The sequence below is a fragment of the Echinococcus granulosus genome (genome assembly GCF_000524195.1).
Source record: "Echinococcus granulosus chromosome Unknown EG_S00012, whole genome shotgun sequence".
Taxonomy (NCBI): domain Eukaryota; kingdom Metazoa; phylum Platyhelminthes; class Cestoda; order Cyclophyllidea; family Taeniidae; genus Echinococcus; species Echinococcus granulosus.
Genome location: NW_020170392.1, coordinates 549,696 through 573,935, shown reverse-complemented (window position 1 = coordinate 573,935; position 24,240 = coordinate 549,696). Strand labels below are relative to the sequence as shown.

General features: G+C 41.1%; 3 protein-coding genes across 3 annotated transcripts in view; 1 reads left to right on the top strand and 2 right to left on the bottom strand. All coding sequences in view use genetic code 11, as the record gives it.

Moving 5' to 3' along the window:
- EGR_02617 (hypothetical protein) overlaps positions 1-1,346 on the bottom strand; it is a gene marked incomplete at both ends in the record, with an annotated part of 2,213 nt that extends 867 nt beyond the window's left edge. Inside the window, 2 exons of the mRNA XM_024491866.1 lie at positions 651-776; positions 1,120-1,346. Of these exons, the coding sequence (XP_024353681.1) occupies positions 651-776; positions 1,120-1,346 (353 nt within the window). The remainder of the gene's footprint in view (positions 1-650; positions 777-1,119) is intronic.
- A 297-nt stretch (positions 1,347-1,643) lies between these two features.
- EGR_02616 (hypothetical protein) lies at positions 1,644-5,779 on the bottom strand (the record flags this gene model as incomplete). The annotated part of the gene is made up of 7 exons (XM_024491865.1): positions 1,644-1,695; positions 2,099-2,180; positions 2,296-2,626; positions 4,494-4,682; positions 4,922-5,136; positions 5,608-5,669; positions 5,700-5,779. 7 exons carry the CDS (start codon positions 5,777-5,779, stop codon positions 1,644-1,646), a joined length of 1,011 nt encoding a protein of 336 aa, XP_024353680.1.
- Positions 5,780-14,299: 8,520 nt separating this feature from the next.
- Positions 14,300-22,518, top strand: EGR_02615 (Opioid-binding protein/cell adhesion molecule; the record flags this gene model as incomplete). Its single annotated transcript, XM_024491864.1, has 9 exons — positions 14,300-14,431; positions 14,832-14,961; positions 15,429-15,638; positions 16,525-16,653; positions 17,638-17,823; positions 19,471-19,617; positions 19,889-19,933; positions 21,607-21,747; positions 22,436-22,518. The coding sequence occupies 9 exons, from the start codon at positions 14,300-14,302 to the stop codon at positions 22,516-22,518; spliced, it is 1,203 nt and encodes a 400-aa protein (XP_024353679.1).
- Between the last annotated feature and the right edge of the window lie 1,722 nt (positions 22,519-24,240).

Genomic DNA, 24,240 nt, shown 5'->3' with positions numbered 1-24,240 from the left:
GCTGCATCTAAACAGTGTGAGGAGTACTACCATAAAATCTGTCCCAACATTTAAGTATGCTAGCCAGTTGTAAATATTTAAATCTACCAACTGCGGATCAAATCCATCTTTTGATCATTCTATTTTGATATGAGATCATTAGGCATTTAAAAGTTTCAGAACTCATGGATGCATACCACATGGTCACGTCTGAGGGGAACTAGTGCATTAGGGGTACGTAAAGTTCTCAATGCCTACTGCGCCACGCACTGATTAGTCAATTCGTTGAAATAGGGACTTATGAATCACTTTAATAGTAGTTTTGCACACCGGGTATCCATATCGAAAGTTATCTAAATAATAAATCGTGCATCTGCAGTTTGTTGCAAATCATCCGGGTTTTTAGCAGGGGATAATCGAGGCTTTTCCTACTTGGAACTTCTCCTCGAATCGAACATGGACGTAGTCACTCTAGGATTAATTTACTCATACATTTCCGAATCCTAAAAACACTAGCGTCAACAAACAGGCTGACTAGGTGCTATAGGCAGACCATGCAGCCAGGTGGGAACACACACTACAGAGATTGCGAAAAGCTGCAGTGAATAGTACCGTTTCACACAGAACAAACCTCAACCCAGAAAACCGCCTTCAACTACAACAATCCCTACACCTTGTTCCGAACCCGAACAAGAATTGATAGCGAAATGCCATAAAAAACCCAGTCTTTTAACATCAGCACGCCCAGATTAGCGCCCTTTTCGGAAGCACCCGACCCCATGCTGATTTTGAGGCACCTATGGTGCAAGAATAAACATGCAAAGGTTTATTACAGATTAAAATTTCATCAGACTGTTGTAAAATACAAATGAAGCATTGAAAACTACCGAAATAGTAGCAGAACGACTTGACATGGAAAAAATGAAAACTCCGTTCGGCAAATGTATATACGTATCAAAGTTGTGTTGCCCCAAGGTGGCGAAAGACAGGAATTTTGCGGAATTCTGGGTTACCTACAACGAAATAATATGCGAACATCAAACAAGTAGAAAAAACTACCGAAGGACGTCATGAAGTCAACCCAAAGTTTGCTAGTACCAGTCAGGGCAATATCCACGCAAAACCGGCTCACGAGATTACTTTGATTTCTGACTATTCGGGTGCATTTTCTGTGGCTGTGGTTGTACAACCTTTAAAGGCAATTCACGTTCGTTGCTTCGAAGCATCTTTGGAAGAGTGCTCATAACTTGAAGTAGGTGGTGCGCGGAGTAAACAGTGGGAGATGAACCCGACACCAGTCTAGCAAGGAAGAATTTCCCGTATTTTTTGATAGAATAAACGTCATGCCACGGATGCCTGTGAAACATTTCATTCCAGGTAGTTAACCACTTTCACAGCAGGGAATTTGGAATGTCTCATGAAGTTGGCATTACAGGGAGCCATCAGAGCACCATTCAAAATGCACACCACTGCCTTAGACTGACTGTTTGGTTGTCAATTTGGGAGTGTTTAAGATACAGTTACACAATAAACACAGTGAATGCCAAAAAGTGTTCAGGTGGAGAGATTTTTACTAATTAGTGTGCGGTGCATCCTTCAACAGTCCAACAAGTTCACTTCCGGCCAGCGATCAAGACAAGATGGTGTTTATTCGCTGAAACGATTTATAACAGCTTCAGCGCCATTAGGATTCCGTAGTAAGTCAGCCACCAAAAGCTAAAAGACATGCAAATCCTTAAAAGAAACTAGTAGTTGTTTCCACTAAAGGGAAGAACAAATTAGGCGAGGATAAGAACCCAGATAATAGTGAGTTTCAGCATAGCGAAAAGCTATTATTTTATTTCATTTCAATATCAATGTACTTGATCATTTGAAACAGGCAGGAAGGGGTAATTACCCGAACCAAAAGTTGGGTCCCTCAGAAGCGAAATATAAACTTGTGTTTGCGACAAAATGGCGAATCAAAGTGTAGTACAAATTAAAGTTTACAAGTACTTGCCAAATGAAGTCTAGACGTTAAAGAATTACAAGACCTAATAGTAGACTCAAAAACGAAGCTCAAAACAAGAAGATGTACACAGCTACCCGACACCCTACAGTTTCCTGCGAATCAGCTTACATGCTGGCGGTATAGAAGATCATAGTCTCTGAAGCCTGCATACTTATAATAATTTCTTCGAATCTAGTACGCGTTACGTCTTCTGGAATAAAATGAGCAAACTTACTATAAGTTTAGCCATACCTACAAGGTCCATCGTACAATCTGACATGATAGCGAAAAACCCGAATAAGGAAGATCCACTTAGTGGAACTGACTTTGAGCAGCGGAGGGCGTGAGCCCAGCGGTGCCGCGTTGCCCACCATGAATCCTGACAGTTTGGCAAGGCTCAAAAGATGCGCCAGGGAGGTTACCCCACTCCTGAATTACCGCTTTGGACAACTGAGGCGATACGCCCGGCTCATCTTCAGCCAAGGCGACCAGACACAGGGACGTCCAAGGAGGAAGGCAGGGCTCCTTACTCATCTGCGGCGGCACCACTTTCACGGGTAGGGTAAGGGTGATCGGAGGATATTCAACGTTGCCCACGGTTGTGGTGATACTGGAGTCCAGGGAGATAGCTATGGTTACCTCCACTTCATAACGACACTAAGTGCGTGAGAATCAGGAAATAGTAATTCTGGAATCGAGACGCAACTAGGATTATTAGACCTTCTCATCCAAGCTGAAGTGAACTACTAACTTTTTGTGTCCAAACAGGGCCATAAATTATCTATCGCAATTTTCTGTCTAGTACTACCGTTTAGCAACACCAAGACCTTGATTCGCATGTCGACGTCCTCTTTTTCATGCAACACCTGTTAATTTCCCGAGATGCTACCGCCTTAGCTAAAGATCCTGCACGGTTACTGCCATAAAATATCCCTATTTTCGAGGAGTTGAAATATATTTCCAATAAGAAACTTCAAGCATGTTTGGCATGTTAGAAAAAAATATACAAAATGTATTGGAATGAAGGATTATTGTGACTAAAAACGTGAGAAATGTGGCGAAAACTAAGTCTCCACGCGGTGCTCCGCTGAGACAGTCGTGATCACAACGCAACACACTTACCGCAATTTCTTTTTACCAATCTGGAAGTAAATGGTATAGACAGCTACCATTTTTCCACTCAAATTGGCATTCATTTTATCTAAGAAGAACCATAATTTGTGCGTCAATTTTTGCCCTGGTGATTTGCAAATTCAACGAGGACAAAAGGCAACAGCACCACATCGATGGTGCCAAGTTTTTACAGTCAGCTCCACATCATCATAGTTGTGATCTGCAGCGGTAGACTTTATGGAATTCGTGAGAATTACTCTATCTGGCATAACCTTATAGACAATTCTTTGTACTTCCAAATAAAGTGCTTGAATTGTGAGTACCTCGACTTAGAGGAGTGTGAAACGTAGTCGGAACTATGGGGAACGGTAAAATGAAATGTGTGATTTGAATCAATTCTCTCAACCATATCCCATTGTAATTCAAATGATTTCATCCGCCAATCTTTCGTAATTAAAAGGCAAGACTCACACGGCAGCGCGTGTTACAATTTCTATTTGAAACATTTCATTACACCTGGATTGCCGTGGCGCTTTTATAGCACAAACGGTCAAAGTACAGAATCTCCGGAACAGGATGGTGATCGTAGCATTTAAGTAGATATTTTTTGGATAGTTTTACCAGGTTTCACATCACATGAATTGTTCAGTTTCTTTTTTTGCCAATCATTAAGTGGCATAAATTACTTATTTATCTAGTTTATTTGGCATCAGCCCTATTGCCAAAAATAAAACCAACATGCTCGTGACCGCCTTAACTCCTAAGCTTTCTTAAATCTTTATGATTCTTTGGAAGACTAAAAATACGACGTGAACAAGAACTGGACCACCACAGCCATAATAATGTGAGCTTTCAATTTACCATCTCCAGCACATTTAAATAGATCCGATCTTCTCAGTATTACCAGACATTTGCAAATTAATCTCAATAGCAACTCCTACTAACAGCGATTATTGCTTACGTAAAAAATCAGATTTTTAAAGCCCAAAGCCATTTCAAAGGCAAAATTTAGGATGCACATTGAAGGTTAGATAAGTGCTCGTAAGGTATGTTAGTTCGAAAAGGCGATTGATTTCAAAAACGAGTTACACAGTGAAAGAAAGGGGGTGCCTTTTTCATGGCTTTTAGTGCTCCCTACAACACAGTTCAGCCAGCTTAGTGTTAAAAGTGCAGATTACTATTAATAGCCGAAAATAAATTGCGGGCTAATGAGAAAACAAAAAAGTCTTTTTACAAGGAGACACTCGTTCACAATCCTGGAATTTTGAGCCGAAGTAGAAAAAGCTCAGTGAAATGTTTGCACAAAAGCAGGCATGGTACCTAGCCAAAAAAATATTGCTATAAACAAGGTGAGCTGTGAAATAAATGCAAGTGACAAAGACAGTGTAAAAAGCATTTCCTACAAACTTACAGAAAAGAGAGAGCCATCCGTCGTCCAGACGCAGTCATTAAGAGAAGCACAGGGTAAAGGCAATTCAACCAGATCCGTCACAGCATCATGCGTTACCGCGGGTCGAATGGCACCAAAAAGTACATCAGAAACCTGACTATCGTCAGGAGTACTAGCTAAACTCGAATTTAACTTCACGTGCCTTAGCAGCTGCAAATCAATCAAGTAAAAGTGGCACCATATGAAGGACAATTTCGAAACACACACCTAGCTGCCTGATTACAAAAATCACACATGATTGAGCAAAGAATAAAGTTTGCGTTTGCGCTTTAAGAAGTATAAATTACGGGTGATAGACAGGACTGTAAGCAAAGCAATTATACTCATTTGCCTAAGTTGTGTAATCGACAGTGAAGATTAGGCAACAGAATCTGCAGATAACAACTTACTCGGTAACTAATTGAGTCAATATGCATATGCTCTGAAATGGAGAGAGAGGAGGTGACTGTCACGCAGTCACCTAAAGAATAGCAAGGGTCTTTGGTGGAAAACTTCACCGATACTCCAGGAAGGGCCTTTTTTGAGGCATTAGTTGTAAGCATATCCAACTTTTTTATCCCCTTGTCCATAACAAGAGTTGTGTCAACTTGTAAAGCAAAGGGTGCTGAAGAATGCATTTTCATGTTCACTTCCGGGCCATTTATGCTAGGTCTAAGTGTTTGTACAGTATTGTTCGGTACTTCCTTAAAATTAATGGGGGTGAATGTGAAAAAGCGCGATTTGGCGATAAATATCTTGCAGGAACCATTTAGGGCACAAGCTGTCACGTCATATTCGACCATAAGGCGGCAAGACCCATTTAGGTTGGATGAATTATAAAAATAGGCACTGTCTCCAGGGATTAGTAAGACATAGACTCACTATCAGCAGACGAAGGCAAATGTAACTCAAAAGGGAAAGAATAATATCCTATGTGAAAGTTTTCTGAAAGCATGAATACCAATTAAAAAGGCACACCTTGCAAGTGGAATATTTCAACGGGGGATTGATCATAACTTTTTTTTACTTCATTGCCTTGATGTGAGCCTTCAAACACAGCATAATTAATACAAAGGAGCCCCACACTTTAAATTACATCTTATTTGGGCGGTAATAGTATTCACATTTAATGGTCTCAATTGACGATAGAAGATAGCACTAAGCGTTTAAACGAAAATGAAATCTTACCCATATATAACATCGCCAGGTTTGTAAAACCTCTCATTCAGGATCACCTCGATTCCATTCATAAATGCGCGCACACACATCACATAATGATCAGCTGACAAAGAACCAATCATCTGCGTACCTTGTAGGGAGTGCAAAGTGAGCGGAATTTCTCATTATTTGTTAATCGTTGTTTTATTATATCATACTTACTATTTAAGACATGCAAATCGTAATTGCCATAGGCCTGATAACGCTGTAAATTTTGCTGTGTACCTTACAAATTTCATATAATTATATTATGAGACCATACAACATATTCGATTAACTTTCCCTCTAAGTATAGGGTTATGACTCTCTGCTTAGTTGATTTTGAGACTTTAATAAAGACTAAATGTTCTCACGTTTGGGCTCATCTTTCCTAATTAAAATTCCTTAAGTTTGGGATATGCCTTGGCTATGTCCCTAATCAAATGTAATTTTTGATCACTTTTGCTTAATTGTGGAATTAATGGGCAATTAAGTAAATGGCAGTGGGTTCGCATATTTTATAATGCCTCATTTCAGGGAAGGAAACCTTCTTTCTTGAATTTTTTATCGATAGCGTCTTAAGGTATCCATATTAAATCGCCCCCTTTAGTTTAATTTAAAATACAGACAGGACAGAGGACCAGAAGTCATATGGTACCCAAGCCGATAAAGTAATAACAAACCAAACCTGCTACTTGCCCCTTGAAATGGCTCAACTTATGTAATTCCGAAGATAATTCTTTTGTACTATACCCTATCCAGAGATCGACATCTGATTTCAGCTATATGCTACATATGACCTGTGAAATTTATGTCTATCCTCCACACATTCAGTCGTATATTTACTTTAATAAGTGTGCAAAATTAGGGTTTATAAAGTGCCCAATTACCGACAAAATAGAAAAAAGTGAGCAAACCTGAAACAATGGGACCAACAATGCCATTACTGGGCCGATATTTAGCCGAAAGCGCAAAGCTAAAATGTTCTAGTCCTCTTTATTCTTCCTTCCTGTTGTGCTATCTAATACTTAGACGTGCCTATACATGGTATCAAATGGGTCGGTGACGGACATACACTTTGTCTAAACAGCTTTCCCATATGCCAAACCCAGGAATCCAGACACGGTGGGTGGTGGCCAAGTGGGACTTCTAAAAAGACCCTGGTGAGCATAAAGTCAAGTCAAGCTCACCCCATTAGGAACGGTTTGATCAAAAAGAAGGTGCAGCTTCATGAACAATTTAATACACATAATATGTAAAGTGTAACGAATTAAACCCTCAGTTTATAGCTCATAATCTGATCTCTACAATGCTGTCTGATTGTTCGCATCCCACTCTTGTTATGACAGCACATAAAGGTTAGAATGAGGCATGATGGCGTAGAGTAAATAGGGCAACAAACTGAATAAGTACAGTCGCAATAGACAAAGCCCACTCAATGGTGGTGTCCTGCTTCAAGCTTGACTGAGCTCCATAATGTCAACGCAGGTGTCAAAAGTAATTGTTTGTGTGACACTAAAATAGCAGATGTCGAGTCGTCATTACTAACGCAAAAGTACTCGCCTAACCATAACAAATGCCAATTTTAAGGACAAAATTGACATTATATACCATCAGACCCTGTCTTGTTCATATTTAATGCAAACATGGAAAAGAAGTACAGAAACTGGCGTAACCAGTGTAACTTCTCCTAGTCATGCTTGTTGATGTCTCAAAATTTTTATTGAGATCGTCTGCACGCATAAATCTGACAAACGAACTGTGAGGTCTGGCCAGGTAGTTGGTTTATTCAAAGGGAACAGCCTTTTGCCAAACCTTGACAAATTGAGTAGAACCGGCTTTTTCAGTATCGGGAATATGGTCGATGTATTCTAAACCAAAAAAGAAACAAAATTCACCCTTTGTTTATTTGACACCAGCGTTTCAAACCTTCCCTTCAACTGGGGAAGGACAGGTGCAAAAAGTGCTCTCTCTTAAGACTTCCCGAGAGAAAAAAGAAGATGAAATGCTAGAATAGAATAGGTAGTGGCTCGGAGCTACTGGCATGGCCTGGAGGCCAAACCGCTCGGCGTAGGTACAATTGCAGAGCCATAAGTGACCGGATACCAGACCCTAGAGGCAAACAATCCATCAAAGTCTTGCAAACAAAGCAATTTAATGATGGTGAGGATTCATTGGAACAACTTAACCCATGGATAAGTGATTAAACTAAAGCACAGATTTCACGTAAAATTAATTAAATGTAAGACTGATGTGCTTACCGGATGGGGCAACTGAAATAATTTGTGTGTATATATATATTACCTAGATGGCATAAATTGTGAAAGTAATAAGTAAAAGCAGTAGACCGCTGTAAGAAAAAATAAACCATTTCATCTAGCCCGACAGCGACAGCAGACCAACTATATATTTTAATTTTAAGTGTAAAGGCACAACGTGACACCACCACCACAACCATTTACTCACCCCAATTTTGTGAGGGGTTAAACTTTGACAATCAAACGGTGGTGATACACTACACTGCCCGGCGTGATTTTGGCATCATTCCTCCCAAAAGCAGAGGAAGCAGCAGGCACTTCTGTCATGATGTAAAGTATGTGGGGAGGGGAGGCGGAAGCAGAGGGGTAAGTGAGTGTGGGACTACGAAGGGGAATGAATCAAGTCCGACTGCACCCACGAGTGATGTATCCTTGAATTGCGTGACTGTCTCCGTTTTTGGTACTAGAAAATAGTGCTACATCCACCACTACAAATACCGTTAACTGGCGGTGAATGTGTTTTATTTTCTCCCCCCTTTAGCACAGATTGGAGAGGGGCGGGAGACGACGCGGTCGGGTTCGAAGGCAGTACGGCTTGACCGCCTGTACAAAAATTTTCAGTACATTCTTTTGGTGGAGGGTCTTATTGTTAAAACTAATGATGTGGTTAAGGCATATTGCACGGAGCCCGTTGGTTGAGAGCTGAAAATTATGGCATACGGAATGTTTGAAGAAGTGTAGTATTAAAGGAGAGAAGGAAAAAAAGTTTCCTGAAATCTTAGATAACCCATAATTTGGGATGAAGACAACCTTTTCATGATAAGTGGCAGACGATGATTTTGAAGGGGCAGTTCCCTTCCTCCCCCGAAGCAAGGGAGAAAGGGATCTCTTATACTTAAAGGGACTGCTCTTCACATTCCGTATCATCCTACTACACTCTTTACAGATACTATTATCATATTTCCTTTGCTATATGAATCGGTAACAACTATATTCTGGTCGGTTTTAAGGAAAAACAGCACAATTAAATGCCCGTAGGGCATATCAAAGTGGAATGGCCAATTTGAACTTTGTTTTAATGCACAGAAAGGGGTCTGAATAGGCAAATCACCAAGCCATCATTTAAGAGCTCTCAAGTAATTCCTTTTAGCTAAATTGATAACCGCTTCGCAAACATTCATAGCCTAATTGACACTTGCCCATTTTGACGCTTTATGCCAATTTTTGGCGGCATGAGTAGGCCCCCTCTTCAGATCACTGTATCCTACCAAGTGGGTTCGGTGGTGTGAAGAGCATCACCTCACACGTCATGGATAGAGGCGAAGCGTCGAGTCGCCTCTCAAAACTACATTTATGTCAAATTTTCAAGGTAGTTGCGGTGGCACTACCGGGTTATTCTCAAACTTTGAGGTTCTCTTCATTAATCTACTGGTATTTCATCTAAAATGTCATTTCTGGAAACGAAGTTGGAGGAATATGCAAAGCTGCTGGAAAATTTCTTTAAAGACCAAGTCCATTTGCCTTGGGAAATCAGGCGTGTCCATTCCAGTTTAGGTTCCTTTCGATGGAGCATTTGTTGTAATAGGGACTGCATTCTGCTGCAGCGAGAAACTTCTCACCACCCCATTGATAAAAGCGAAAAAATTTGGAAGCATTTTTTAAAAGTAAACCTTCTATTTTGCTGAGGATGTTCTGATTACCTGAATTTACAACCTTGTCACTTTAACCTGAAAATCGGGAAATCTTAATGAAGTGGAGGAAGTACTGCCTAAAAGGAGCTTCCATTTTGAATTTTAATCCACGGACGAATAGATCAAGTTAATATGTAGCGCCCCGAGCCTTCCTTGACGAGAAAAAAAGGCACATTACTTGGGCAGAATAGGTAACGACAGCCTGTAGAAGGACTTGACCTCTTGGCTACCGGCATAGCCGTACGTACCTGATCAAGTGTAGGCACACGCTATTTAGGAGGTGGAATTGGTCGTCAACTTTACTTCCGATTTCATGTTTTTAAGTCGCGACCTTCAGGACATTGGCAGAATAAAGCCGCCAATTGCGCCTAGTAGATGGGGAAAATTTACTACTTCCCCTTGAAACACGGGAATGTTGCATAGCTACTTAGTGTACAAACTCACTATCAATTGGGTGTCTTTCGACCAATGGGAAAGTAGGGACGAGTAATTGCTCACACCATCGCTGCGGCATCATTGTAAACAATACTTTCACAACTTTCAGAAGCACTTTGCACAAATGACACCTTTTAGACCTTGGACCCTTATCTTCCTCGTACTACCAGCTCCCGGTACGTTTGCTTGTAATTCGGACGTCTGTAGCAAGACTACCCTTGCTGTGATGTGGGACATAGATTTAAACGCTTTTGCCTCCTTTTTTAGTGTCTCATTCCCAACATCCATTTTACCACTTTTTAAATTCTTACTTAGCACAATACGGGTGAAAAATGACTTGATTTTATTGGACCTATGAAGATAAAAAAAACTATTTAAAGTTTGCCTATTCATTGACTGCGTTATATAGAAAACCAGATTTCCCACAGCAAACAGCCATTTCATGCTTCCATATTAAAGTTTTGCATTTTTTATTACTTGTTTGCAGCAGTCCTATCTCGAGCCCCAAAATTACACCGCGAATGAAAATAAACTTCAAAGCCTTAATTAAATATCCACAAAAACCAGACATCTGGATCCCGATCGCCTCGTACTTGTTCAAGTTCTATAGATAATTTACTCGACCTCAAATAAAATTCGTATAACAAGTTACTTTTTGGATCTGCCGAAACTCCCTATTTACTTTGCACTTCTGCAACTTTAATCGCGTGGAAGCCAATTAGCTTCATGGAATGTGGCGATAAAAATACCTACTTTGCTTTAACCAAAGAGAACCGCTACTTAGGCTTTAAGCTCCCGGAGCTTGCCCGAATGCTACTAACTTCACGCAGTCTCACGGATGGGAATATTGCCACTTAAAAGGTTGTGTTCCGCAGTCCTATTTTACTAAAAGACTCCAAAGTGTCTGCCAAATAAGTGCTCTAGCAGAGTCACTTCGGAGTGGCGCATGGAGAGAGGCTTGTTTTGTCGGTGTTTTGCAGAACATGCACTTTTTCTTCTTTGTTTGATTAGGGGCGAGACCGTAGCAATGGACTTATTTCACAACAATGAAAAATAGCAATGATTCCTCAAAGATAATGCTATCGCAAGACTAATCAAATAAATTTGCGTGTTAAGGCATGCGACAAAAATGCACCTCTATTTTAAAACCTAATTTTTGCCCAATCAGGGAGAAGCAAAATAAAGAAGTCAAAACTTAGCAGAGGTAGCTTAAAAATGTATCCTTCATCTGTGCAACAGTATAACAAGTCAAAGTGAATTATGTATTATAAAGTAATGGTGAAATAATTAGTTTTTTAATTATGTACTGTGTAGTTTTGACTTGTGTTTTGTATTTCAGGATTGGTTTGGGTGGCAGTTTGTGAAAGAATTCACAATGCGATCAACGGCTCCCGCGTTGAGTTGTCCTGCGATTTAGACGTCCCCTTCACTAAAACCGTGCGTACACCTACCCTTTTAATGGGAAAGTAGGTTTTCACTAAAATACAGTGTCTAGTTTCAAGGGTCATACAGGCATGAGGACTTAAAACGAACCACCTCCTTTGACAACTGGATATAGCAAACAATAATTCGCCCCATTCTGTCATGGTCTAATGTTTTTCCCTAAATTTAAACTGTTTGTTGTGTCACTTAGACAGATTTCCTGATCTCCGTGGATGTGACTCGATTAGTTTCCCCACTTTTTATACAAATACGAGTGATAGCTGGAGGCAGTTCCTGGTACTAGAATGCACAATTATTGCATCCGTATTTCTGAAGCATTTTTTATCCGAACTAGAGAAAAATTGCACGTGCCAAACTCAGGCAAAAGTACATGGAGCGTAGTCATTTTCCTAATTTTATTAATTTCATGCGTCGTGTTAGTTGAGTTGCTTCATCAAAGTAGATAAAACGGAATCCGGACTCCTTTTGGAGTTTTTTTTTTACTTAATTGAAAAGTATTTGCAGAACCATTTTATAGTCTCGAAATGCTGAATAGAATTCCTACCGATGGCAAAGCGCATGGACTTACGAGTAGCCTCTTCTTCAACCAACTACATTTCATTTGCACACCGCAAACAAATAAGTTTTGATTTTATGCTGCGAAACCAGGTGCGCATATCAAGACCATCGTGAACCAAAGCGATTTTTATTTTTAACACTTTCCAAAAGCACTATTTCTGGTCATAGAGTGCGACCTCGGCATAAAGTGTTTCACACACAAGGTAAAATTTGGTCGTAAATTATAAACTGCATGATGGTAATCCCTGATTCGAATTTAATTTCCGCACACTTTAGTCACCACTCTAGTATCAGCACGCCTCCTGTTACTATTTAATTCTAAATTTGTTTAAAATATGGGACCTATGAGTTGATTTTTATTGAAATTCATGTTCCATTACGCGGAATGAATGGTGCAAACTCCTGGGGCTGTAACTGGCATTGGTGGCGTAATGTAGCCTCAATTTATTTCGTCGTGGATTTGACATCGAGAGCTAGCTTAGGTCATGGTCTGACTAGCTCTGAATGCCGTGAAGTGATAAGGCATCTGGCCTTATTGTCCATAAACTGCCTTTCAAAACTTAATAGACACTCTCCTCTAGCTGCTTGCTGCCTTCGTGAAACACCAAGTAAATTTCTCGGCACGTTTAAGAAGTGTTGTGCAAAGGGCACCTTAAAACTATTGCCCGGAAAGTGTTAAGTTTAAAATGACTTCGATGAAGATGACTGAAGCCGGAGTCCTCACCTTATTTATTGTCCAGCAAAATGTTTGGTCGAATAGGTTTTTTGCCTCTCAAAATGCCAGAGGAAATGGAGAAGGAAGAGGTTTGTTGAACCACTTCTCGCATTTCGCCTTTCCGAAATAACTCTGTCCCAAATCGGTTATGATAGGACTTCATGTCTGCAGCCCCCTCAAGGCGCCTAGTTTTTGTCTTTAAGGCGGTGTTAAAAGAACATCACGCAATCTAGTATGACGCCAGGTTTGAAATAAATTTGTATCAACACTTGACACTATAATGCAGGTACTGTAAATCCTGAGGAATTCGCGGCTTTCTTCGCACCCCGAAACAGCAGCAGCAATTAAATTTTAAAAACAAGGACTCCCAATGCCTTTGTCTATGGCGTTTCTACGGAATTGATCTTTAGAAAGGCAAAAGGAACTACGGCAATTATGTTGCTTTTTTCTTTAATTTGGAGCGAAGCATACAACATCACCGTTTGGCATGGCGACTTAAATGGGTGGGGGGTGGGCCAAGAATTTGTGGACGAAATGGTCTCATCGCATCCAATTAAACGCTCACGGGCGGTTTTTGATGGCTGGGTATATTTCTTAGTTGGAATCCCACATTACCACCATTTAATCCTTCAAGCAAGCCTAGCCTCGGCGGCAGTTAGCTATCAAGTTAATTCGGTTAAGACGGGGATAGCAGAAGTAAAGTTCGATGGCTATGCCCCGAATGACTACCCCTTTGATTAACTCAGCACCCACTGTCAATGGAAGGCTTTCTATTGTATCTTTAAGCATGTTTTATACAGTAGAAGTTTCCCATCTCACCTAGATAGATCCAATAGGGGTGTTAAAGAGGGACCGTGCAGATCCGGTTATTTTTAATATGGATAACTGGTAAACAAAGATCTCAAAAAAGATAACGTCTTGATGGCACACGATAAATTTTACCTCAAAATTTACTTGTTTACAAAAAAATGAAATTTTAGGACCACCTCTAAGGTTTCCATGCTATTGACCATGAGGGAGTGATTTTCAGAGGGAAATTTTTACTAAAGTTTTTGGATCATTCAAAAGTGCCTACCGAAAATGGACTTTTAGGGGACTTTCTTTACAACCAACGAGGAGTGGTTAGTACCTCCGCCTTGAAATGAGGCATCAAAGCGCTTTATCACGCTTAAAAATAGGCCTAAAGCTGTTACTGTGTTAACAAGGCTGGGACACTACTGTCCGTTTGACCTTCCATGAAAGCTGTAGCACCCGACTCCGACATCATCTCCATTTACTCAATGTCTAGTTGGGGAAAATAGTGCTATGGAGGTCATGAAACTTCCTTTTCAATCTATTTAAAATAGGCTAATAAATCCTCCCAATCAGTTAAGCGAATAAAATTTCACGTAATCACAAGGGCAGCAAGACGAATAAAAACGACAGAACTTTAATGCGTCTCCACCAGGTAGAGTGAAGAAGTTTTCCGCACTGCTTTCTTCGGTTAATGCAATGCTGAAAACGAGTGCAGTCTTTTTTATTCAGGAATTGGATGCAATGTCGTGGATCAAAGCACCGCGTCAAATTCTTTCCCTTGGTATGTACAAAGTAACCGAGGATGAGAGAATTTCAATTGTGCCACCGGTACGTCTTCTGAGATATTGTAGTGCCCACCCACCACCCACTCTTATCGAATCCACCTCAGTCATCAACAGAGTGCTCTTTTGATCCATACGAAATGTAGATTTGTAGGAGAGACCCATGTACACTAAGAGGTTTGTTTCGGTGATAGATTTTGAACTCGTTTCTACATAAATCGACTCAACAGTTTGAAAATAATTTCATCCCCCGAAATACTTATTCAAGAGCCACTTTTTGCTAAGGGCGTCAAACCAATCGGTTTGTAGGGAAAAATGCATTCAATGTTTCCGGTGCCGTTGATGTAGAGGGCATTTGCGATACGCACCAATTTTGCTTTATTTCCGCCAATGTGTTGATCCCTCCCTCGTCCTCCTACAGCCATTCCCAACTTTTCCCTACCTAGACCCTGTTGAAAAAACGAGGTTTCAACCTTTTGATTTATCCGGTTACAAAGGCGGATAATGGGATGTATCGTTGCTCCATCGCGATTGGTGGAGATACGCAGTCCAAGACCTACCGATTGAACGTTCTTTGTAAGTTTTCCCTTATTCTCACTAAACTGTATGCCTTGGATTCTCTCAGATGCAGTTACTCAGGATTAGCTTTATTATCGACTTACGGAAGAGCAGAAAACTAGTAGCAGCGGAAGACCATATAGTGACGAGCATCCTGTTGTAAACTATCTTTTAGTAAAATCACTTTTGACGCTTGCTAAACATATATTGCACATTAACTAAGGCCCTACTTTAATATTTAGTCCTTCCAGATGAAGTTGTACAAATGTTATCAGCCAATTCCCTTTCTTTGAAGTATAGATTCGAGTAAATAGACCACCAACAGTCTGAGTAATAGCCACTTTATGTCAGCATTACACAGTAATGGGGTGACAATTTATGGGGATGCTTTACGACATCTAAAAATAAGTATCTCTGTGAGAATCAACTCCGGAAAGGGGGTAATGAATGATCCCTGCTAACACACCAGCGTTCTCTCCCCTTAGTACCTCCCAGAATAACCAAAGCACCTGGGCCAATACTGAAGGTGGTGGAGGGAGACGCCCTGCAAGTCTCCTGCTTTGCCGAGGGGAATCCACCCCCGGTGGTGACATGGCTCATGGAGGTGGCCAAAGGAGGGATCCAAATCTTGCCGTTGCGCTTCACCAAAGACGGCTTCGAGCTTGCACGCAATGTGCTCAAGAGCCTGAGCGTAGGTAAGCTGGATTTTAGCACCCCATCGCATCAAGACGTGGCAAGGGCCAACACAGACCGCTGACTAGACAATTGTAGTGATAATTGTTTAATGACGATGTTGATAATTTATTGACACGGTAAACAAACATAAGTGAATTTTATTTGCTGTACACTCAGGACGGCAGACTTGCATTTAGTAATTTGTAGACGTGAGCACTGAGCTAAAAAGCAGCTTTACCTTCGTGAAATCGTCTTGCCATTAAAGCAGGAACTGATGCGGCGATACGTCAAAAGAAGTAGCTTTAGTTTTCAGCTAAACCAAATTCAATCACTTTACTTTTTTCATAGAAAGACTAGTTAATCTTGGTCAAATTAACCAGAAAAATAACGTTGCAATTTCACTTCCTCGCCTTCCTTCAACTGCAACAGGCAACTGGAACGTTTGAAGCTGTGTTAGATTGGATAATCTGTGCTAGGGCTTTTGCCTAAAATTGAACATCGAATATATAAAACCCCAAGGTCTGAAGCAACACCGCAGCAATTAAAGGCTATGGCATCATTCGGGTCCCTGCTTTAATTTAGAACAGCTGTCTCCAGAAGTAGTCCTCGGAGGTTATCAAACAGTCGAATTTTACAGATGCGTGACTAAGTTGTAACTTATGGCCTTCTTGCTATTTGCCAATAAGTGCTACCACTCTCACCTCTTGACTGCAAAAAAAACCCTCTGAAGCGCGGGAATTTACATTTTCAATACTACATCCCACAACCAGCTAGTTGAGGGAACGAAACAAAACTAAATTGGGTTTTGGGAGTAAGATAAGCCCTCCGTAACTTGCGCTTGGATTCACACAGACAAGCCAGGGATAGTGGGTAATGCACTGCTGTGACATCGTGACCGCATTTTAGATTTCGTCGAAATGAATGGCTACCTGCAAATATCACAGATCAATCGCCAAATGAGTGGAACGTTAGCCTGCCAAGCAGTGAATGGAGTTGAACCAAAGGCTGTTCGCAAAATGCGGCTGGATATACGATGTAAGTCAGACCTTTTCTTATTCGCAAAAGACAAAGTAGTATCTCCACTATTAAAATCAACATATTTTTAGTGGGCATGTGATATTCTTTTTATGGGGTTGTTAGATGCACCGACAATGTGATGTGACGATCCAGACGAGATGAAATAGCGCATTTGGTAGAACCACGGCCGGCCCCAAATGTCAAGATAATGAATTGGAATGCATTTAAAGCCAGTATACTTTAAATATAGCGGATGGCTATACCAAAAGGAGATTATTCTCCACTTTCACTGGAAATGACTCCTCACCGAACTCTTCGTATTTACTGAATTACGCCGCCTGTGTCCTTCGATGGTTGAATAATACACTAAAACTAGAGTCAAGAGATCTATTTACCTTCTTAAAATAATCCTATTTTTAGCATAATAAACTTTCTTACATGATTTCTTTTTCTTGAAAAAAAAACTTGACTTCTAATTATGCTAACCGAAGCCTCAAAATTGGTATATACAGGATGTCATTAAAAAAAGGGGTAACTGAATACCTTTATTGCAAAGTGGTAAACCATTCACTAAGGTCAAAAATGAAAGCACTAATTTTACACAATTATCAATGCTAAATCGGGGTCGCAAAAGCATTGCAAACAACTTAAGTTTGTACTGTTGGGAAGGAATGTTCCGGAGCAGTTAGGGAGAAATATGCTAACCCTGACACCATTTGAGTGCAGCATCATTTGAATTGACCCCTGGAGTTATTGTGAAATGTAATGAAACAGGTAAGATCTTCCTGGACGATTTAAGTCACCTTGGTATTACGGTTTCGTTTAGGCACTTGGATGCTCCTTAGTGGTCTCACAATATTGACTCTGAAGTAAGCCTAGGAGACGACAATCAGATTGACAAAAAAGTACGATTTGTCCTGATGAATGAATTAAAATACTAAGACAACCAGTCGCAGTGCCCTTCAATTGCCGAAGGAATTTCATAAATTTCTAACCTTTCAGTTCCACCGGAGATTCAAGTTGCGAATTCCTTGATCAAACAATCGCTAGGTGGTGACACTGTTCTTCAGTGTCAAGTGAATGCTAATCCCATGGGGATTGTTCTTTGGACCTTCGGGAAAGCTAAGACTCCCATTAACGCCTCTTCCTGCAGCATTCTCACTAACAAGGCCGTCAAGTACTGTGTCGGTGAGTTTATTTTATTTAATATTACCAAATTCTTAAACAAAAATGAATTTATTTAGTAGTTTTATGAAGAAACCTACCGTGGTAAAGCCTGGAGGGTAAGGAGAAGGTAATGAAACTGTAGCGTGTAAGTCATCTCGGAAGGACCTATGTAGCCCAAAAGTCAAGTTTCAACTGCAAACCACCTTAGCAAAGGATTCATTCGTCACGTTTTGGAGGCATTTTCAATGGCAATGGTCTCTTTTGAAAACAATTACCATTGCCCAAAACTCTGGTCAAATAAATGCTATAAAATTATCCTGTATACAATATACCGCCGTTTTAAGCCGCCCAGTCACCCATCTGACCCGGTCCCATCTTCGTGTACTAAGTCCTCATAATTCACTGATTTTAGAGCAAATATTTTAGGTAAATCTTTTACAAACTTTTCCCCTCTCTTCTATGTTGATCCCGTAACATTATCAGTCAGCATTCAGAATTCAAGGTCGGAATGGCTCCCAAAAGGTGACACAATGTTGGCAGTTCTTCTGTTGTGCTTCTGCGCAGATTCTGATGTGACTTGTGAGTGTCATGTCCGACCAGCGAAATCCGGGGTGTTATTCTTGTGACTTGGTGTCACTTATCACTGTCGCACTTCTCAAGCTCTTATGACTGAAGACGTTGTAAAGTGCAACGAAGTCTGCAAGTAACCTCGCTACAAATGACGGACGGGATGAGAGAGTTTACGCAAGTGTCATAAGCACGTTGTCTTGTCACCAGCGGGGAGAATGAACGGCCCGGTTAGTTGAAGATGCACTTAAACAAATACCACTCAGTCGATAAACCGTGATGCCACGTGTTTTACATACCGGTGATAAATGATGCAGGTGATAGAGTACTTCCATTGCTAGACCTAACATGTGTGACAATTGTTAAATAAATGGTGGTGTTGCGGCGACCACGGGTGACAGATAGCAGATACCAAATTCAAGGCGTTGGTAGCAGTTTGTGCATCATTTATGAATTTCCTTGAAAACAAATTCAACATCTGTACTGACTGGTGTAATCTTTTTTTCAAATTATTTACAATTTGAACCAACATTTGACGCCAATGGTATTTCTGGTGTCATTTCCTTTCATCCATATACAATTATTAGATGAAGTGCTTGCCAAATGTCTGGCTAGAGAATTTGTGGTATACAATGCATTTTAGCAACAGAGTGACGTAACAGCAATTCGTTATGGGGAGAGCTTACATGAATTTTAATTCGCTACAGCCACGTAAACTCCGATCCCGACCTCCGTTTTGCATTATTATGCCATCCGTTGAAAGTGAACTTTCTCTCAAAACCACCAACCGATGTAGACATGCTTCTGGTAACCAAAAACCCGTCGGTACTTCGAGGTGTCTGGGCGAGTGATTACACTTACTACTGGGTAAATAAAGTCCTTTCCTACACTGAAAAGCTGTTTGTGCTGCTCACAAATTAAATCAGTTGTCTGAACAAGGGTGATGATGGGCTCGAAAATTTACTCCGAAAAATTAAAAGGACTTGGAGCGCGATTTCAAGCATGAACTCCTAAACCCACTTATTAAGGAAATCAGCTATTTAAGACTTAGTTTTGTAGAAAAGAAAAATTTCCCGGACTATTTTTTTTGTTTTCATGCAGTTGATTCTCGTCAAAAACATGAGGAGCGGTGGCCATCGGTTATATCGAAGCTGCATATCTTGAGGCTGACGGAGGAGGATTTCGGCGATTATACATGCGGCATGATCACGATGATGGGAAAGCATGCGGCCAGCACAACCCTTGAGAGTATGTCCTCTGGCTTACCGATCTCATACGAGGCTGCACAATATATCTGGTTACTCATCAGTTACGACAGCATATTTCATCAAGACTGCTAAGTGTTGGGCAAATTTTAAATTATTGTAATGATGGGAGGGTTTTATGGCAGATTCACGCCCTCATAATGTTAATATATGGTGTAAACCTCCCAAAAACTATCCAGAAAATCACGATTAGCGCCTTTTTTGACTGCTGCAATCCCCTTTGACGTACTGTGACATATGTTCTTTTACTGTAGGATACGTTGCGGAATCCGAACAGTCTATGCGATTGTTTAACGACCGTACGTTGTGTGCCTGCGCATGACTTGATTGCATGGCGGCTTTTAATCATTCATCTGAAGGATAATGATATAGGCAGTGCCACGGGCTTTATGCTCCTAGGTCACAAAAGTCACACCACCGCAAACTAGGTGAAAGCTCTGCAGTTGACGACTGACAAACAAATTACTACTTGGACATGTACGGGTTTATCTGTCTGGTTTTGCCAACAATATGTTTGAGTTATCAGGCAGCTAAAAAGTCGGCGCAGTTTTCGGCACTGTCAGGTGCAATGACTTGCCCCACCTTGTCGGAGCCCGTAAACTGCATGCCATTGTTTATTGATATCCATTGTAGCGCATAGAAATGTGTCAGGCTGTCAGTCTCACTGCAGAGCCCTGAGTCTTGCCTAAAGACGAAAGAAGGCACAATACTAGGGAAGAAATTGTTTTACTAACCCAGGGAAGGACTGATGGCTACTACCATGATCTTAAGGACATCCTGCCCAGTTAAAATACAAAGGCGAAGCATCGGGCGCCCATGAAATTAAGACGAAGAGGTTAACGAATTACCAAGGTACTACATAGCCCCTCCTTGTGAGCGTCGTCCACGGTGCTCCCCTTGGTCAACCTCCCCAGTCGGCCATCACAACATAGTTGGTGACTCACGAAAAACGTTCACAAACCACCTGTGCCAGTTATCGAATTTGCATGCAACTAAGAAGTTCTCTGACTGCAACATCACTGCTCCATCATGACGCTCCCACTAGATCTGTACTAAAGGAAGGGTAAATGAGCCGTCCCTCTCGTATAGCCATCGCCAGTGGTAAGAACGCTGGCCTAATAGCAGAGTTAGTGATTAAAGGATGGGGTTAGAAATGATTTCGTGGGAATAAGTTTTGGCGTCTATTTCCCTCTGTCGATTTGTACTTAATCCAGTAGTGCCCAACTAGGAGAGAGGTGGAGGAGGTGCCGCATGATCACCTCAGCGACATCTCCACGCAGGTACTGTAGACAGCTCTGCAACAAGCTTTTGCAGATGATTTACGGATACAGCTAGTGTTGGTTCAGTTGTTAATAACATTCGAGTACAGCATGGGACTATGGTAGTTGACGGGACTAGACTTCTATTTCAGCCCATCTGTCCGAGTTTATCACCGATTCTTCCATCCAAGGTACATACAATTCTTCAGTCACGTTAAGGCTTAGCATTCAGAAATAGGAATCGAGATAGTTGTCCTTTAGAATCGGATTCGCCTTCCACAGTCACTAATGTAGCGTCCCAAGTCTTTCCTGAAGGCGAAAAAAGGGGGGCTACATGGCATGGCCCGATTGCCATGTCGTCCAGCGAAAGTTCAAAGTGCCCATGAAACCGAAATGAAGAGTCAATTACGTCTGATGTGATTCAAGCCTTCCTGCTTCTCGTAATTATTCAAATTTTAATGTTATAAAAGCCAAACGGACTCAGTGGGATGCCTGATTAAGTTAAACTATTTGAAGACTTGGGTTGGAATAGTGAGGTGTAGGAGGTAGGAGAATAGCTATTGTTTATTTACTCATTTATTTCCTACCAGACAGAAGGTGGGGAGCGTAGTTGTGCCACAATTTATTTATTCATCGGAAAAAATATCAGCTTCTCCAAATCAAGTGCATATAAAAATAGAGTAGTAAGTATATAACAGTTTGGTTTTTTGTAGCTTTCTTCAATTTGCCTCTTCAGACGACAACTACAATGCCAATCCTGGACCATCAGTATAATTTAGACAGCTCCAAAGATTCGCTTTACGGATATTCGCATTTTCGGGAGAAGAAAAAACCGCTCATCACCAAGGTCCTCTGTACGTTTTGCATTGCCACTTTTGTGTGAGTAGGAGAGGCTAACTGGATTCCTCCCACCTCTCCTAGTTATTACTTCTGGGATACAAGATTTCGGCTGCATGATAACTAGAAAAAGTTCTCTCGTGAAAGAGACATTAATGTGAAACATTCAAGCTAAACTGGGACTTTTGAGTCATTGGCGGAGCAAACACATTTTGCAGAGTTTAAACTTCCCTCACCTTTTCAACACTTCCCTGGTGCATCTACACACTCATCTCCATCAATACCCTGGTACTCCGGGAGTGCCGACACTTAGAAGATGAAAATTTCAGAAAATGGTTGCGTTGTTTGCACCGTTTCCTCAAAAAGGCTTTCGATTTGTATATTTTCTTCATTCAATAGGCTTTTTAGGTGTGGTGTGCTCTCCGTGCTCACTACTGGGACCGACACCAACAGCTGACCTTTTGTAAAGTGTTTACATCACTGAAATGCCCAAATGCTGAATGTTTAGTCAACCGTACTGCGGTGCTTGAAGCCCACCATAGATAAATAGAAATTTTATGCCCTCATTCATCTACTGTTTCGATAGCTTATTGGAACTGAATTTATTGGTTGATGACTAATCAAACTTACCAATCCTATAAGAACAGACGACTCTTGGTTTACCTTAAAAGTAATCTGAACTATGCCATACCTTTCCTGTTTCAGATGCAGATGCGACCTCGGCCGCTACGCAAACGATGCCTGCGATAAGCATAATACTAGCCGTGCAGTACATCCTGGAAAGATGAAGCCACCTTGTGGTAATGCCCTCAATCCTCCGTCTGTAAAAAGTTGACTTATCTGAAGGAACGCATCTTATTAAAACCATTGCCTTCTCAATAAGTCAACTCATTTGTCGAAAATCAACAAATTAATAGCTGCTACTGGAACAACATCAGTAGAAAAGCTCTTGCAGTGGTAAAAGGAAGCAACCCTAAAAGTTGCAGCAAACTTGGAAGCATCAAAGTGGATTAATTCTGGGTTGCGATTACTAAGAGTAAGCTGCTTTTTTTGCTTGGATCAGAGCGACAATATCACTTCTTAATAAATGCGGAAGGGTAATGGGACACAAAGGAGAATTATCTAATAAAAGTGTTGCCTTCATCGTTGTGCATAATCAACCACAACTGATATCAACAGCCACCGGTGTGATAATCCCCCATTTTGATTACAACAGCGCATGAGATAACAGCTTAGCCGTCTTTTAACTACAGGCAACGCTCTGTAGAGTTCAAACACCTCGTTCTAAATATTTTACACTTCGATCGGGTGTCCAACATCATCTTGATTGTCCGCCATGTTTGGACTCAAAAACAATTGCATCTTAAAAGTCCATGAAATCACTCCTGTGTCGCGGAGATCGCGAAACCAAAGTTGGTATCTCCTTGCTTGAACTGTTTGTTGACGCTAGAAAGTAAAGTTAGCTTTCAATAGAGTTTTTCCTGGTGGTGTCCCACCTCCTCATACAGCCCTTGATTTTGTCATGAAGGGCTTCCTTTTTGAAGCGTTTTGTGTAATTTTTGTAAGACAGCACCATATTGCAACAGCTAGCTCACAATCCTTGTCTTCGTGAAGCTGGTGTAGCATAGTATCCACCTTGGTATAGTTACCCAAATGACTACCTAATAAAGAAGCACACATAACTGCCCGATCTTACGATTCCTACGCTCAGTTGATAGCAGCAACCTGTCAAACGTGATAAGGAGACAGTCTCTCAAAACTTATTGCACGTTAGCATCATCCACACTCAAGAAACAGCTAAAATTTGTATCACCATAATCTCCGCTATGAAGTCCTACAAGTACTTCCAGGGAGGGCATAGATTAAGTGGGTTGATAAGTCCTACTATGAAAACACCCAATAACCACTATTCCTGGGATGGAATATAGAGGCAGTTGACAATTATGCCCAAATTAGGTACTCTTCTAGTAGAAAATATTTAATTTTCCATTCTTAATGCCCAAATGCCAGATTCCCATTTGCATGAACCTCTTCAAAGCCATCCGGAGAGGGGATAAAACGCCACATTTTCGAGATAATGTACATAGAAGCAATAAATAGTTACGGAAGCTTGTAATTTAGTGACGGCCAAAAATCAGTCCAACCTATAACAAAAAATGCAATGGTATCGGCCCGATTCTGCTAAAATAAGCAACATCTTGCAATGTGCATTTTGCCATGTGATTCTTTCCTTGAATTCCTTGAATAGCAATGTACAGCGCCCCAAGTCTTCCTGAAGTCGAAATAAGACATAATACTAAGGCAGAATATGTAGTGCCGACGTAGAGAAGGGCTGGGGATTACTGCCAGGGCCCCAAGGTCATGCCCCCCTGCACAGTGGAAGCTGAGAGGCGGAGACAAGCGCCCACGAAACCAAAACGAGAATTCAAACAAATAATCACAGTAGTACACAATTTCTCTCTGCTTTTGAGCGTCGTCCCAAGCGCTCCCCTTTCTCCAACCCCCCCCCC